General features: G+C 33.4%; 1 protein-coding gene across 1 annotated transcript in view; it reads left to right on the top strand.

The window, feature by feature from the left end:
* LOC134687647 (uncharacterized) overlaps nt 1–17,632 on the top strand; it is a 108,211-nt gene that overhangs the window by 32,005 nt on the left and 58,574 nt on the right. Inside the window, exons 32-45 of the mRNA XM_063548100.1 lie at nt 6,092–6,223; nt 6,533–6,667; nt 7,141–7,365; nt 8,408–8,516; nt 10,961–11,157; nt 11,562–11,660; nt 12,018–12,155; nt 12,494–12,720; nt 14,372–14,580; nt 14,999–15,150; nt 15,596–15,803; nt 16,473–16,735; nt 17,017–17,103; nt 17,373–17,480. Coding sequence (XP_063404170.1) covers nt 6,092–6,223; nt 6,533–6,667; nt 7,141–7,365; nt 8,408–8,516; nt 10,961–11,157; nt 11,562–11,660; nt 12,018–12,155; nt 12,494–12,720; nt 14,372–14,580; nt 14,999–15,150; nt 15,596–15,803; nt 16,473–16,735; nt 17,017–17,103; nt 17,373–17,480 — 2,289 coding nt within the window. The remainder of the gene's footprint in view (nt 1–6,091; nt 6,224–6,532; nt 6,668–7,140; nt 7,366–8,407; nt 8,517–10,960; nt 11,158–11,561; nt 11,661–12,017; nt 12,156–12,493; nt 12,721–14,371; nt 14,581–14,998; nt 15,151–15,595; nt 15,804–16,472; nt 16,736–17,016; nt 17,104–17,372; nt 17,481–17,632) is intronic.

Genomic DNA, 17,632 nt, shown 5'->3' with positions numbered 1-17,632 from the left:
AAATCCCAACTAAAAATAAACGTATTCTCACTGGTCCGGACATATACCCCTTTTTTGCCCATATTCTTCCATTCAATTTCCTCAAGACAGAAAACATAAGGAAAGGGGATGAAGGGGAGGTGGGTGGGACCTATAATTTATGATGGTAAGTATTTATCTAATAAAATCCAAATTTACTTTAAAATTTGAATATTTTATAGCTATAAATACGTTGCCATCATAAATTCTGAGTAACAGAATCTAACGTAAAGCTGAATCCCCTGTAACAGAAGAAACAGGAGGAAAGTTCAATCTTTGTGCTGAAACTATAGGTCCAAGAGAGTATAAACTCTCGGCAAAAGTAGCCATAGATTGGAGGTAGTGAGATATAAAAGAGTTCTCATTTCTCCAGAAACCTGCAGACAGTACCTCTTCCAAAGATGCACTGTTAAACAGAGCCCAGGATGTAGAGATACCCCTAACATCATGAGCTTTAACATTAAAACTATTTAAAAGTTCTGCCTTAGAAGAACCATAAGCTAAAGATATGCATTTGCATATCCAAGTAGAAATAGTTTTAACAGAAAGATCTGAGATTCCTTTTTTAATAGGAATAAAGAGTCTTGAGTTAGAAACAGAACGTAAACTACACGTTCTTTCCAGATAAATAGAAAGGATTCTTACTGGACATAAAAGTACAGAAATAGAATCGCTAGGGAGTGCAGGAATCACAACTGGTTCTGCACCCTTATCTGGAATCTGATTCTTTGCCAAAAAAGCAGGATCCGTTAAAAGAGTAACAGAAGATTTATCCCTGTTAAATCGAAGGCAAGCATCAGAAATAGAGAAGGCATGGATTTCACTCCTTCTCCGTCCAGAAGCCAAAGCTAAAAGAAAACAGCATTTATAGGAAAGAAACCTTAAATCTATTGTTTCTGCTGGTTCAAAAGGAGGAAGTTTTAAAAAGGATAAAACTAGTCCAAGGTCCCACTTAGGAACTAAAGTTTTTTGTCTTGGTCTTTCAAGACTAAAACTACGAACCAAAAGAGAAATATGTTCATTGATTCCAAAATCTGGGCCACCAGAAATATGAATAGTTCTTGAGATAGCTGATCTATATCCCTTAATAGTAGAGGGACATAATCCTTTGGATTCAAAAAGAAAAACTAGAAAGTCTGCTAATTGTTGTACAGTGACTTGGAAAGGATCAATTTCCCGCTCACTACACCAATCTGAGAAGATTGACCATTTTGCATCATAGACAATGCTAGTGGAGTCTCTGACAGACTTTGTGAGATGCTTGGTTGCTCCTTCAGAAAAACCTCTCTTTCTGAGGCTAACCCTGAGAGAAGCCAGGCGTGTAGATGAAGTTTTTCTGGATTTTGATAAAGAACCTTGCCCTTGATTTGAGACAGAAGGTCTGGTCTCAGAGGTAGAACTAGAGGACAAGCACATGATAGGCGCAGAAGGTCTGGAAACCAAGACTGTTTTGGCCATGCTGGAGCAATAACTATGATCTTGCAATTTTCCCCTGCTTTTTTCTGAAGTACTGGGGAGAGAAACCTGAAAGGAGGGAAGGCGTACCCGAACATTCCTTTCCAAGATAGGCTCATTGCGTCTACTGCAAAAGATTTTGGATCTGGAACCGGAGACACAAATGTTAGAAGTTTGTGATTGAGACTGGTCGCAAACAGATCTATCTGAGGTGACCCCCAATGAAGAGTCACAGCTTTGAAAACTACTTGAAGTAGTTCCCACTCCGTGTTTACTGGAGCAAGAGATCTGGATAGAGTGTCGGCTAGAATATTGAGGTGCCCCGCAATATGTCTCACCACTAGATGAACCTGGAGTTGAAAACACAGAAGGAGAATGTCTCTGGCTATCTGATAAAGAGAAGGTGAATGAGTTCCTCCCTGATTCTTGAGATAAGCTACAACTGTTGTGTTGTCCGTGGCCAGAATGACAGACTGATTCTTTAGAGACATTTGGAAATGATTCAGTGCAAACAGAACTGCTTTCATTTCCAATACATTGATATGCTCTTCCAAAAGATCTGGACTCCAGACTCCCGAGATTGTAAGCCCCTCCAGATATGCTCCCCAACCGAGGGTGGAGGCATCTGTGAATAATGTTAGACTGGGAACTTGAGGGGACAGACATAGGCCCCTCATTACATTTTCCCGTACTAACCACCATTGAAGGTGTGGAAATAAAGGCTGAGTGATTGGAATCAATGCTTCCCATTCATGTGAAGCTGCAATCCATAACTTGTGTAGATAAAACTGAAGCGGACGAATGTGAAGTCGTCCCAATGGAATTACATCTGCCAGAGAGTTCAATAGACCCAGAAGTTGCAAGAATTGACGTGCTGTGACTGATTGAACCGTCAGGAATAAATGTATTTTCTGACATAGTTTTGTAAATTTCTCCTCTGGTGGGAGGACTAGGCCTACACTGGTTAGGAAATGTTCTCCCAGGAAAACAAAGTCTTGAGACGGAATTATCTCTGACTTTTTCCAAGAGATAAGGAAGCCTAGGGACAGAAAACAATTGATGACCAAATCTGTCTGAACCCTCAATTTGATTGGGCAAAATTCCTTGAGAAGGGAATCGTCCAGATAGGAATGAATCTGAATAGACAGGGAATGTAGGTGAGCTATAGCAGCCTGCATGATTTTTGTAAAAGCCAAAGGGGCTGTAGACAGGCCAAAAGGGAGAGCCTTGAACTGGAAAACTTTGTTGTTCCAAACGAAGCGAAGGTATTTCCTGTAAGTTTTGGAAATGGGAATGTGGAAATACGCGTCTGAAAGATCCAGAGAAGTAGTCCACATTCCCGGAAGGATTGAAGCCCTGATGGATCTGTTTGTTTCCATTTTGAAGTGGGGAATAATAAGAAATTTGTTCAGAATAGATAGGTCTATGACTGGCCTCATTCCTCTAGTCTTCTTTGGAACCAGAAAAAGACGGGAATAAAATCCCGGAGACAGAGTTAAGATCGACACCTCCTCTATTGCAGCTTTTTGTAACATAGTGTCCACTTCTACTGACAGAAGTTGACACTTGACTGGGTCTTGTGTATGAGACAAACTTATTGGAACTGCAGATAGAGGAGGTGGGTTCTTGAACTGAAGTGTTAATCCCCCTCGAATTATTGACAGCACATAACAGTCTGAGGTAATTTTCTTCCACTGATTTAGGAAAAAACTTAACCTCCCCCCTACTGGTATTGATTTTTGAGGAACTTGTTGTAAATTTTCCCCTGGGGAAGCTGTCAATAACGTACGAGGGGGCAAGAACCTAGGTACTAGACCCAGGTTTCTTGGAACCCTTAAAACCACCAGAAGGCTTACCTGAGCTTTTTCCTGAGTTATTGGGTTTGTTCTGCGGTTTGCCGTAGTTATTCTTCCTTTTCTTAGCAGAAGAAGGAGGACCACCCGAAGCAGAAGTACTATTAGAACTAGATGGAGCATTAACCGACCTCTTGCCATTAGTAACTTGTACACTAACTTTGACTGGAGGAGGATTTTTGCTGAGTTCCTCTTGAACCCGCTGTAAGGGTAAACCAAACATCTTGTCAGAGAGTGGAGATTTCAGTAAAGAATCTTTCAAAGGCTCAGCTATAGAAATGTTTTCAAGAAACTCTGCTCTTTTTGATAGGGTGCAATTAGCAATAGAACCCATTAAAATCAACTGAGATGAACCTAAAGCTTTATCCAGTTGAAGTAAGAAGGATCGTACTTCTGCTGGAACAACCGAATCTTCGCTGTTAAGCAAATGTCCGGTTGCAGCTAGAAAATGTTCGGCTGTGCCAAGAACTTGGAGAAGCACTACGAAGGAGATTCTCAGTCTTTGACCAAACAGGTTGAGTGAGACGAAGACCATCTACTGGCTTTTTTCCCAATAAAGATGACATAGATTTGTCACAACTGGGAACAAGTCTACCCAGTGAAGAATCAAAGATATCAAAATCCTTGTACTTAACCTGATCAGTAAAGGATGACATTCCAAATCCTGAGATATTGTTATTAGAAACCTTTTCACTAGCAGAATTAGCGATACCTTCATTAATAAATTGTAAAGCAAAAGCCATATGGCCAGATTCAGGAAAAGAATTGTGAGAAGTCACAGTATCCTGAGAAATACCACAGGAAGCCTCAAAAGTTGAAGAAGGTTTCTTCGGCTTGGAAGGAGAGAGAAAAGGGATATGTGCTTCATCCCTCATCAAGGTATACACCTTATCCCTAAGATCCTTCAAGGAAGGAGGATCCTCAGTCTCCTTGGTGGGAGGTTGTTGAGCTGACTTAGAAGAAGGCTCAGGGGCTTGGGAGAAGAAGAACTTTCAACATCCTCATCAGTGAGGAAAGCCCTTTCATGACTCCCAGGGGAAACAGAAAGCTCGTCATCCTCCCTCTCATCACATTCTACAGACTTAGCTGGAGAAGGTTGATGAGAAGAAACTCTATTTTCCAGTAGAGTCATACGACTGGATAGAGTATGGAATTCTGCCTTGAAAGACTCACCAAAGTCTAAAAGTAACTTCTGTAAACCATCCAAAGGTGATGCATGATCAGAAACCTGAGTACCATGTGAAGAACTAGAAGCTTGAGAGTCAGGTACGGTGGTAGAAGGAGCTACTGCAGAAGTCAAAGATACTGCTACGGGTAGAGCAGGAGCTAAAGGTGGTGTAGTAGCTACCCCAGAAGGGGGACCATAGAAATTGTCCCTATAAGGCCAAAAACCAGGTTGGTTTGGCATAAACCCACCATAAGGGTAAGACTGTGGCCAAGGTGGCTGAGACCATGAGGGTAAAGGTTGTGTGCCCGTGTTGGGAAGCATATACCCACAATAGGATAATGGGGGTCTAGAACCTGGCAAGTTCAAGCCCATAGCTGTACCTGGGACAGAACTAATAGTACCCGCTGAATTAACAGACCTAGATAAAGTATGAGTCACCGAAGTTGACGTAGGTACCCCCCCAAAATGCATGGCTGAACCTTGTGAAAGGGTCGGATAGGTAGCATTACCAGACACCGTTGTCGAAACTCCGGTCAATGTACTGGTAGTTTGGGGGGGACTTAAAGGTAGTGACCCATCTAAGAGATAGTCCGAACCAGGAATACTTACATACGGACTATTCAAATTAAAGTCCATAATAAATTTTACTTTAGTCAAAAAAACACAAATAATTTGTTTAGAAATTTAAACAAAACAAGGGAATATATTTCCAATAAAATACACAATATATATGAAAAGCAATTAAGCTATTCAAAAAACTAAACACTTCTCTGTTGAATCTGTTTGATGTGCACGTGTGACCGATGTCGCAGATGGAAATTGAATGTAAGAATATGGGCAAAAAAGGGGTATATGTCCGGACCAGTGAGAATACGTTTATTTTTAGTTGGGATTTTCCATCTGACCTATGACACAATTGGGGTTACACTCAGAATTTATGATGGTAACGTATTTATAGCTATAAAACCAATTACTTTCTTTCAAGTTTTAAACACAATAATTAAAAAAAAATGCATGTTTGTTTCCTAATGCAAGTTATGTATTAATTTTTATCATATCCTTATAATTACTGTTTGTTACTTTAAATTGGGTTTTCAGACTACATTATCATTTACAGCACCTGTATAAGCCTGGGAAATCTATGAGTTTTATAGCTTGTAATTTTTCTCATGTTTGCATAAAATTGGCAAGATTTTATTTAAATAAATTATCATTGATTTTAAATAGGTATTGTCAGTAAGACATCAGCCAATGTAAACTCTATATCCATATGAAGTTTGAAATTCTTACAAAAACAAATTTCATGTTAAATTTCAGAAGCGTGTTGACATATTGAAAAATGTCAAGTTTGTGGATTTCCCTGACTTTCATATAGAGGAAAAAACTTGTTTATTATTGTAACTTATAGTATTATACAAATGGTAAACTATAGAATTAAGACAGAAATATTATCCTAATGTTAAATTCATTCAAAGTCTATCAAATAATGTAATAAAAAGTAAAACATATTAATTTTGGAAACATATTTTGTAAAATGTTCATATTACGTCATGTACGTCTTGAATTTAGAATAATACTGTACTTTTAAAATTTTCAGAGTTTAAATCCAAGTGTAATGCAGCATGGTCCATCCTATCTACCATCAGAAGGTATCATAGAAGACATTATACTGTATGAGGCTACAGCCATATCAAGTTCTGAGGGAGAAACTATTGCACTGAAAGATAAGGTTTGTTACTTGTTCTTTTTAGTCCCAAAGTTGACTTTTCAACACTGAGACAATTAAAATAAAATTCTTTTCCATGGCTTAGGATTCATATAATTTTCCTTGGTTCCAATTTTCCTGGATTGTGGATAACTTGAACATCGTTTGAACATTTGAATTGATGGTTACCCGGTATCCACATAATCCATGAAAAATTAGTATCCAATGAATAATGGTAAATGCACAGTATATAATTTAGGTCTGTCTCTATTTAGGAAGTCCCAAACCGGCACTAATTAAAAATTGAAATTATGATATTCATTTAAATTTTAGGTGAAGCTAGCTGATGGTGTAGAAGTATGGCTTCTAGGACTAAGTGAATCGATGGCCAAGACTATCAAAGAGATGAACAACAGTATAATACAGGACTGTAATCAAGGGGTGGTCATGGATGAATGGGCATCAAAGGTCAGTTATCTTAAATAATAATATTTCAGATTTTTCTGTGAGAAAATAGATTGTCATGATTTAAAATGTGAAACTGTGTATTTTCTTGTTGAAAAACATAAATGTTTCTATTATTGAAGAACTAGACAAAATAATTTTTGCAAATGATTTATTTTAGCACAAATTTACAATTAGAAAAATAACTGAATATAAATCTTTGTTATCATTATGTCAAACTTGAACCATTTCTTTAAAGAGTTTCTTTAAATTCAAATTTCTTTCATTAGTAAGGCTATAAGGTTGTGAAAGTAAATTTCTTTAATGTAAAATGAATTATTTAATATATATGAGTTGGTTTACAGTATGGGTTTATTGGTAAAAAACCTAAATTGGAAAACTTTTTAAATATCTTGTTTTTTAAAGGAAAACACGTTATTACATATATTACCAGTAACAGTTTTGCGTAAATTTAAATTTTATATTTGCTGTGATAGTATCCAGCACAAGTATGTAAGATTGGAATGCTGTATTTCTGGACCAAAGAGTGTGAGATTGGAATTTCTGAAATTAAGTATGATCGTAAAGCTCTACATGGTGCCCTGAAACGATACTCCATCCATACCTCTAAACTGACATCAGTGCTGATGAGAGGAGCCTGGAGGACCATCGAGGAACCAATGTTACCTGTACATAAATCTAGACTGGAGTGTATGGTGGCTGTAAGTTTGATCTAACATAAGTGATAAACAGTTATCTGTTGTTCTAATTTAAAAAAAAAAAGAAGATGTGGTATGATTGCCAATGAGACAACTATCCACAAAAGACCAAAATGACACAAACATTAACAACTATAGGTCACCGTACGGCCTTCAACAATGAGCAAAGCCCATACCGCATAGTCAGCTATAAAAGGCCCAGATAAGACAATGTAAAACAATTCAAACGAGAAAACTAACGGCCTTATTTATGTAAAAAAAATAACGAAAAAAATATGTAACACATAAACAAACGACAACCCCTGAATTACAGGCTCCTGACTTGGGACAGGCACATACATAAATAATGTGGCGGGGTTGAACATGTTAGCGGGATCCCAACCCTCCCCCTAACCTGGGACAGTGGTATAACAGTACAATATAAGAACAAACTATAAAAATCAGTTGAAAAAGGCTTAACTCATCAGATAGAAGGCTGCATTTGAATAATATATCATGATATTAAATATTGTTATCATTTCAAATTTATTAGTTACATCATTGTTGATGAAAGTTGTCACTATATTTCTAAAATTAAAAAAGTGAAGAAAAATATATGACCTTTTGACTAATCTGTATCAGAAAATTTGAATGAAGTATACTTAGGGATTCAAGTATTAATACTGCAAGTAGATTTTCTGTATTTTCTTTGCTTTATGCATGCTTTATGCATGTATTTAAAAACCAGGCAATAAAGTAAAATGTGTTTTCCAACTGGCTATTTTGGTGTTTTGGTTTAAATCATTGGAATACATTAAAAATTAAAAAAAAATTAAGATAGAAATACTAAATAAAATTGAGAATGGAAATGGGGAGTGTGTCAAAGAGACAACAACCTGACCATAGAAAAAACAACAGCAGAAGGTCACCAACAGGTCTTCAATGTAGCGAGAAATTCCAGCACTTGGACTAAAGACTAAACAGATGCTGCTTTTTAATTTATCAATACCAATAATCAATAATATCTATATGGATGTATTTTAAATTGAGGTGTATTTTTTTGCAGCAATCCCTGTATTTAAGAGATGTTTTAGAGAATATGTGCAATAGAAAGTTACGAGAATCAACTGATTTTGAATGGAGGAGGAGTGTGAGGTGTTATTATCACCCTGTCGGTAGGTTGATAATTTAAATATTGTCATGCTCACATAGTTTTATATACTAATGCTAGAAATATATACATATATAATGATCTTTTCACAGTAGATCTATATTGCATGGACAGAACATCTGGGCTAAAAAGCTTATAATTGTGAAACACAAAAAAATACTATTGCATGAGATGACTTGCATTATGAATAATCTATATATATGCTTGCGATGGTTAAAATATTCAAAGTGTGTTCACATATTCTGTTATTTTGTGTTATAGCTACTCTTTTCACAAAAAAATGTATATTCATGATCATGGTATAGTAACTTATTATTAATTCTGACAGTTTGAGGAAGATAAACAATGAATAATATAGGATTTTTTTGAGAGAGATATTCACAACATTGTTAAAACTTCAAGCAAAATAAAAATATGAAGATGTTGTATGATTGCCAATGCGGCAAATTTTCACCAGAGACCAAAATGACTTGTAAGGTAGCAACTTGAGTAAAACCAATACCCAATAGCATGTTATAAAAGCTGAACATGGTAAATGTTAAATAAACAAGGAAATAAACAGCCCGATTTAAGTTAAGAACATAATTGAAAAAAAAAGAGTATACAGCAACAAAAGATACCCAGTGAATTACAGGTAGGCAGATGCTGAAAGTAGCAGGGTTGAACATGTTTGTGTGCTAATAATTGGTTTTATTGAGATATTACTGTATTACTGCTTGCTTATTTGGGAAGTATTTTGAGTATTTATAGAAATATTTTTAAAATACTTGCATGATGATAATAACACATAAGTAGTAGTAGTTCACATTACTATTCTAATTAACATTGACTTCTAGTGGCTGAGGCTGATGATCTTATGGGAGAGGATACCGCTAGTCAAACAAGTTTGACAGATTTACATATACGTAAGAACTCCACTCTAGGTGGTCGGAATTGTACATTTTATTTTTATTCTGCTTGGTAGTTTGTTAATAAATGTAATATTTATAGAATCATTGCAGAATGACGGATTTTCAGTTATGTACTGTTTTCTGCAGACACTGCACAGCTGCAAATATATTTTTTGCTTTCTGCAACTCATTTACTTTTTTTTTGGATAAAATTCTGAATCTCAGCACTTTCAGGAAATTAGATTTTTAATCTCCAAATAAGATTGTATTTTTTTTCTTCTATTTTTAGATTTTGAATGAAACAACAGTTTTCATTTTATCAATTTTAAATGAAGCAAATGTTCTTCTATTTCTCATTGTGATTTTCTAATTTTAAATGCACTATATTTTGATCATGTATTTTATGATCAGATTTTTAAATGCAGATTGTTTACACCTCTTTCTTATTACATATACTTCCACTTCTAGCTTCAGTACACAACACAGCTTTATTTTTCATATCTTGAAATTACAGATTTTTAGCTCACCTGGTCAGAAGCCAGTTTTAGCTTTTGTTTACACTAGGTGTTTGTTGTCTGTAAAAAAATTCCAAAGATCTTCTGCAAAATTACTACTTCATTTTAAAGAATGAACATGATTGATGATCACAAGGGTATGCAGATTAAAAAATGAACATAAATCCAAACTAAAGTTATTTGTAAAATACATTTTGATCTTGAAATCACAGTAGCTATAGAAATCTTCAAAATGTTTTAAGTATACATATTCTCTTCAAATATTTTGTGATTACATTTTGATTCTGATTTCTGCATAGATCAATTAAGACATTTTTTTCTTCTTGCATATGAGTAAATAAGGCTCCTTGGTTTCCAATTCACTTAACTTATATATAACTATTATTCATTTTTTACCCATATTTTCCTTTTTGTTTTAATTTCCTACTACCTTACTTACCTCATTGCATTATTAATTAAAAAAAAAAATAATCAAAGAAGGAACATAAGATTTCTTGAGATATAGAAAATAAGTATATTTCAACTGAAAGAAACTATTGAATTACTGTATATTTTGTTTTTGATTTTATTGTTGACTGAACAAATCTATTTATTGTGAATTATGATGATATCTTACTTCCATTTATTTTATTTTTATTGTTGTGTTAAGGTGGTACCCAACACTTTCACTTAAATTAATTTGGCTCGTTTAATTTTCATAAAATTTTGACAAAGTATTTACTTTGACCCTTTGACAAAAGTATACAAATTTCAAAAATTATGATCAACCATTTTATCAGAAATATTTACACTGGTTATATAGCAGTTTGACAAACACCAATTTTGATCATTGAAAAGCTTAATATTCCCGTAACAACACAACATAATTAAAACGTTTTGCTGATTTTACAGAGTTATCTCCCTGAAGTGTTAGGTACCACCTTAAGATTGAAAAAAACATATATCTTTATATGTCATGTGAAACTTTTAAAATTCAGAAATAATATCCTTATTTTTGTAGAAAAAAATTGACAAATTGTAAAACATATTATTAACAATTACAGAAGAGGAGTATGAACCATTGATCTGGATTCTGGATTCATCCTATCATTACTGTAATGAATTCTATGGTGCAGAACCTGGCGTGGCTCTCACGCCCGTCACAGAGAGATGCTTCCTCACAATGTCACAGGCCCTTAACAATGTACAGGGAAGTCATATTGTTGGCCCTGGGGGTGTTGGAAAGACAGAAACTGTCAAGGTTAGTATAGGATATATTGAAGCCTATATTTAAGCTACCTAAAAAAAATGAGTATTTGCATATTTATTGAGGTAGTCTAAATTTTAAGCAAGTCAAATAATTAGAAAAATTTGATTATTTATCTTATAAAGAAAACTGTATAGATTGTGTGAACATTTTACATGTGCATTGTTATTAGCCTTCAAATGTAAGTCCAAAAATAGCCCAGCTCGAGTTTTATTTAAACAACACAGGATTAAATGGTCTAAGCACTTTTTGTGCAGAAAAGTCAAAAAAATATTCTAACATACTAAATTTTTGTCAGAGATTCCTTGTACATGTATAACATTAGGGTTAGATTTAAGTTGACAATAAGAACAATATTTATTAGATTTTCAAGTAGTGTGTTTGATATTTATTTTCAGGGACTTGCCAACCTTTTTGGTAAATTCCTGATGTTAGTACAATGTTCACCAGAGAGTGATACCAGTGGTATGGGAAAGATTGTACAAGGAACTGCTATGGTTAGTATACATAAATTAAAATGCTTCCTCTGTACATATACCTTTGTAACAATTATCTTCTTAACTTTCAGACTATTTTCCTTTTCACATAAAAGATATGAAACTCTATAGTCACTATTCTGTCCATCATTTGTAAGATTTGAATGAGAAAAAAAATATTTACTAATAATAGTATAGTCACTTACCTGTCCATCATTTGTAAGATTTAAATTAAAAAAAAAAAAAAAAAAATGTTTACTTATAATTGAGATGGTGTTTTCCTAAATGTTATAATATTTGTATCATAAGGAAGTAGAGGTGTATTTTTTAATGCTTTTATTTTAATCATTTGACAATTATAATGGTGTTTTTTTTCAGGATGGATGCTGGGCCTGTTTTGATGAATCCCAGAACCTGAATAACTTGTCTATGTCTATTGTATTGGATTTCGTCACATCTGTATTGTCAGCCCTTAAATCAAGACACAGTTATGCTTCATTAAGCAATGGACAAGAGGTAAGGTTTGATCAACATGATTATAGAATACAGATTTGTACAAAAGCAAGAAGAATAGCAAACACGCCACAAACAGCATCTAACCAACTCTCGACTATTATTTATTGGGAGAAAAATACCTGTATTTATCTGTATTAAATGTTTTTCGTCCTATAAAATTATGATGTCATGGATTTTTCTTCCAAAATTATTTCTATCAACATTCTTCATACAAAAAAATTGCATAAGAAAAAAATAATAATTTAAAAGTGTTTTTTTTTTTTTAAATTGTAGTACCTTAAAAAGTAAATAAAAATAAAAATTACTATTTCACTTACTGTAATGATTTTCCTCCTCAGATTAACCTGAAGAAAGGTTTAGCTCTACACATGACGTCCAATGCCAGTGTAAGACATCCATCATGTAGAATGCCAAACTATGTGTCAGCCATCTTTAGAACTGTATCTCTAGTCAAACCAGATTACTGTCTAGTGTTGAAGGCTAAATGTGCTTCACATGGATTCAAAGTACCAAACATACTGGGAGTTAGGCTAAAGACACTGTCAGATCTTACTATTAATCAACTGTAAGTACAATGAGTTAGGCTAAAGACACTGTCAGATCTTACTATTAATCAACTGTAAGTACAATGAGTTAGGATAAAGACACTGTCAGATCTTACTATTAATCAACTGTAAGTACAATGAGTTAGGCTAAAGACACTGTCAGATCTTACTATTAATCAACTGTAAGTACAATGAGTTAGGCTAAAGCCACTTTCAGATCTTACTATTAATCAACTGTTAGTAATTGAGTTAGGCTAAAGACACTTTCAGATCTTACTATTAATCAACTGTAAGTAATTGAGTTAGGCTAAAGACACTGTCAGATCTTACTATTAATCAACTGTAAGTACAATGAGTTAGGCTAAAGACACTGTCAGATCTTACTATTAATCAACTGTAAGTACAATGAGTTAGGCTAAAGACACTGTCAGATCTTACTATTAATCAACTGTAAGTACAATGAGTTAGGCTAAAGACACTGTCAGATCTTACTATTAATCAACTGTAAGTACAATGAGTTAGGCTAAAGACACTGTCAGATCTTACTATTAATCAACTGTAAGTACAATGAGTTAGGCTAAAGACACTTTCAGATCTTACTATTAATCAACTGTAAGTACAATGAGTTAGACTCAAGACACTGTCAGATCTTACTATTAATCAACTGTAAGTACAATGAGTTAGACTAAAGACACTTTCAGATCTTACTATTAATCAACTGTAAGTAATTGAGTTAGGCTAAAGACACTTTCAGATCTTACTATTACTCAACTGTAAATAATTGAGTTTAGGCTAAAGACACTTTCAGATCTTACTATTAATCAACTGTAAGTAATTGAGTTAGGCTAAAGACACGTTCAGAAGTAATTGAATTAGGCTAAAGCCACTTTCAGATCTTACTATTAATCAACTGTTAGTAATTGAGTTAGGCTAAAGACACTGTCAGATCTTACTATTAATCAACTGTAAGTAATTGAGTTAGGCTAAAGACACTTTCAGATCTTACTATTAATCAACTGTAAGTAATTGAGTTAGGCTAAAGACACTTTCAGATCTTACTATTAATCAACTGTAAGTAATTGAGTTAGGCTAAAGCCACTTTCAGATCTTACTATTAATCAACTGTAAGTAATTGAGTTAGGCTAAAGACACTTTCAGATCTTACTATTAATCAACTGTTAGTAATTGAGTTAGGCTAAAGCCACTTTCAGATCTTACTATTAATCAACTGTAAGTAATTGAGTTAGGCTATAGACACTTTCAGATCTTACTATTAATCAACTGTAAGTAATTGAGTTTGGCTAAAGACACTTTCAGATCTTACTATTAATCAACTGTAAGTATAATTACCCATCAGCAAATACCCTGAGAAATGGAATTTGGCTGACTTAATCACATGATAGATTATACATCTTGATATATCGAAAAATAAACATTTATAATTATTTTGTGTTTTAAAAATGTTCGTATAAGGTCAATTATAATCATTTTTTTATCAAGTTATTTAAAATTTTAAGTTGTTTCAACTTTAATGATTCAGTTGAAACTCTACAGATCTAAGGAAAGGTAATTTTAAATGATTTTTGTTGAAATAAAATACCAGCTCCAAAAATGATTTGTCCCTTGAAAATCTCTTATCAATATGTTATTGATTTGTATTATTGTATATAGGCCCCCAGATGTTCACCACCTGTTTGGTATAGCTACATGGGCTGGAGTACTGAAGAGAGCTGCTATAAAGAAGAGACTGGTCAAGGATGATAAGTACCAAGACAGGATTGATGCTAGACGTGAAGAAACATCACGATCAGAGAGTCAAGCTTCCGATAATGTGACACAGATTAAAGGAAACCCTATGAACCAACAAATGAGTGTTACATGTAAGTGCTTTTTGTAATGTTGATTAATAAATGTCATTAGGTTTTTTGTATTGTTGGGTTGTTGTCTCTATGAACATTCACTTAATTTTTTCTTTTATTCGTATTATTATATACTTCTTCAGTAAAACTTTTATATACTGATGAGATTAAAATTGAATTTTGAACAAAGCTGATCAATTATTTCATTTGATAAAAAAAATTGGAGATATGATTTAATTGCCAATGAGGCTATTTATAGACGTACAGCCCATACCATATTGTAAACTACAAAAGACCCAACCATTAACTTAAAAAAATAATATTGCTTACAGCTCACAGTTTACTAGATTGAGTAAACCTAATTTTGTCATTAATTTTACTCATTATGACAAAACTAAAAATAAATATGAGTTAGAATTGTTCTTTGTATCCATTTTAGTGGCACCAAGTGCAATGAAAATGGGAGGTGCAATGACAGCCACCCAGAGAAAAATGGGAACACCTAACCCTATGACCTTAGCTGCTAAGATAGAACATTCATTAGTATGTCAGACCATCAGGGAAGTTATCTGCCCTAGAATGACTGATGAGGTAAACTATTAAATATAATTAGTTTATGAAAATATAATTAATTTATGATTTTTAGATCAATAAATAGGTGTTTTGGTAAATATACTTGTATTGTGTATATATCACGCAAACATTTTAAAACTGTATTTTTATCGTGTCAAGTTTTTATATTTTTCAAAATCAAGGTTTGAAAATTGATATTACAAAATTCTAAAATATCTACGAGATGAATTTATAAAATGGAAATGGAATTCCAATCCTAATTAAACTTTCATACTGTAATGGGTATGTTGTTATTTTCACATTAGAATATTGTTTACACTAGACTTGTATTTTATACAATTCATTGTTTTGAATTCTTTAATAATATCAATCAAGGTTTATTTCATGATGTCAAAACTGATATGGAATAACAGCCTTCGTTTTATAAAATGTCAATTCTCAACTTTGATACATCTATTTACAGAACAACAAAGTATTTAAGAATATATTAGATGATGTATTCACTGGATTACCAGAAGCCCCACAGTTAAAGAACACTCATTCTGCTCGATCTCGTGGAATAGATATAGAACTAGCCCTAAAACACAAGGCTGTAGATAAAGGGTTATCTGCCCATGATCCCTGGATTAGTAGATGTAAACAACTATACGAAATATCTCAAGTTTATCATGGTTAGTACAACAAAAGTTGATGTGTTTTATCTTTTGATTTTGCCATTTGATTAGGGACTTTCAGTATTTTTGTGATTTAACTTTTTTCTACTTATAAGCATAACAATACAGATTCAATCATTTACTGGATAATAAAACACACATACAGACTTATCTATACAAACACTGCAATTAAGGATTGAAGAAAGGAAAGAGATGTATTTTTCCTCGAAGAATATTTGAATTTATGTAGTATTGGCTGTGTAATTTTTGTCTCCCAACATTTGAGATTATCCAATGGTCTCAAAGCTTAAATGTCTCTGATGAATGCTCTATGTCTGTATAAACACAAGTGCTTATTTAATACCACAAAATTCCCCAAAGAGTTATTTACATACCAAGAATTAAGTTTAGGGAATAACCAATTTACTTCATATCAACTAAGAAACAAATAAATGTTTACATAGTATTATAAAATACTTGCAAATATCAGGAGAATACTTCAAGTAATCATCATTAAAGCATAAAAGTTATCGCATTGGCCATCATATCAAAACTCTCATTTCTATATATGTGTGATTTTCATAATAGGTGAATTGCCAAATGGGATTACAAACTATCATAGGATTTTATATCCATGCATGTTCCCCATAAAGAAATACACTATAAAACAATATGTATGTTTTGTAGGAGTGATTGTTGCTGGACCACCTGGTAGTGGTAAAACCAGCTGTATACAGACCCTCGTAGATGCCCTCAGTACACAGGTCAGAGGTGGACAGTCACGTCAGTCCCACATCAGTCGTACATCAAACCCAGCAGAATCACAACATAAAATCATCAGAATTAACCCCATGGTTGTAGATGAGTACTCCATTATGTTTGGTTATCTGAAGGACAACCATGACTGGGTGGATGGAATAGTCACATCATCTTGTAGAAAAGCCAACAGGGTAGGTTTAATGAAGAACAAATTGTATGTCATAGAATGTAAATGAACTTATAAATAGGTATTATTCAAATGTAGTCAAATCTTGAATGGTAAACTGATATGATTTTGTTATCATTTATGCTGCCTTTTCCAAATTACCATAGGAGTTTGATGAATAAACCATCTCTGCATGGTTTTTTTCCCCAATTTTTTTTTCAATTTATTTTTTGAAGTGTTTTAAATAAAAAAAATGTTAATATGTTTGAGATTATGGAAATTGATAAAGCACATTATATTTTTCAGAATCAAAGTACCACCTGGTTATGTTTAGATGGACCATTAAATCCTGGATGGTCAGACAACTTTAACTCAGTACTAAGTGAAGAAAAGGTATTTCTACCACATCAGTGATATATAATTATTGATAACTGAGAATGGATTTTAATTCATTTTACAATAGATTGTGGTTTTGTTAGATTCTCTTATAATTGAATAAGCAAACTGGACAAATTCAAATCTATATTTAAAGTTAGTTTCATATTTTATCAGATAAGGGTCTATAAACAATCTGAATTATGACAAAACAATAGTACTATTTGTTGTTTCTTTTAATACAATAAAATTGCTTCATTGAATTGTTAATTGACTTGTTTTTGTAGGTAATTCATCTGAAGAATGGAGACAAGTTATTTTTGTCAGAGAACATTATTGTTGTATTTGAGACTGACAACCTGTCGTCTGCTTCACCATCTACTATATCCAAATCTGTAAGTATTATCATATACAATAAATCATCCTTGAGGTAAAAATAATCAAATTTTCAAGTACTGTGGATTCATCTATTTTCGTGGGTACCAATTTTCGTGGATTGAGGAAAACTTATATGATTGTGGATATTTAATTTCATGGTTTTGGAGAA

The sequence above is a fragment of the Mytilus trossulus genome, chromosome 10 (genome assembly GCF_036588685.1).
Source record: "Mytilus trossulus isolate FHL-02 chromosome 10, PNRI_Mtr1.1.1.hap1, whole genome shotgun sequence".
Classification (NCBI taxonomy): domain Eukaryota; kingdom Metazoa; phylum Mollusca; class Bivalvia; order Mytilida; family Mytilidae; genus Mytilus; species Mytilus trossulus.
The sequence above is the reverse complement of the archived record's forward strand: the minus strand, read 5'-3'. Positions and strand labels throughout refer to the sequence as shown.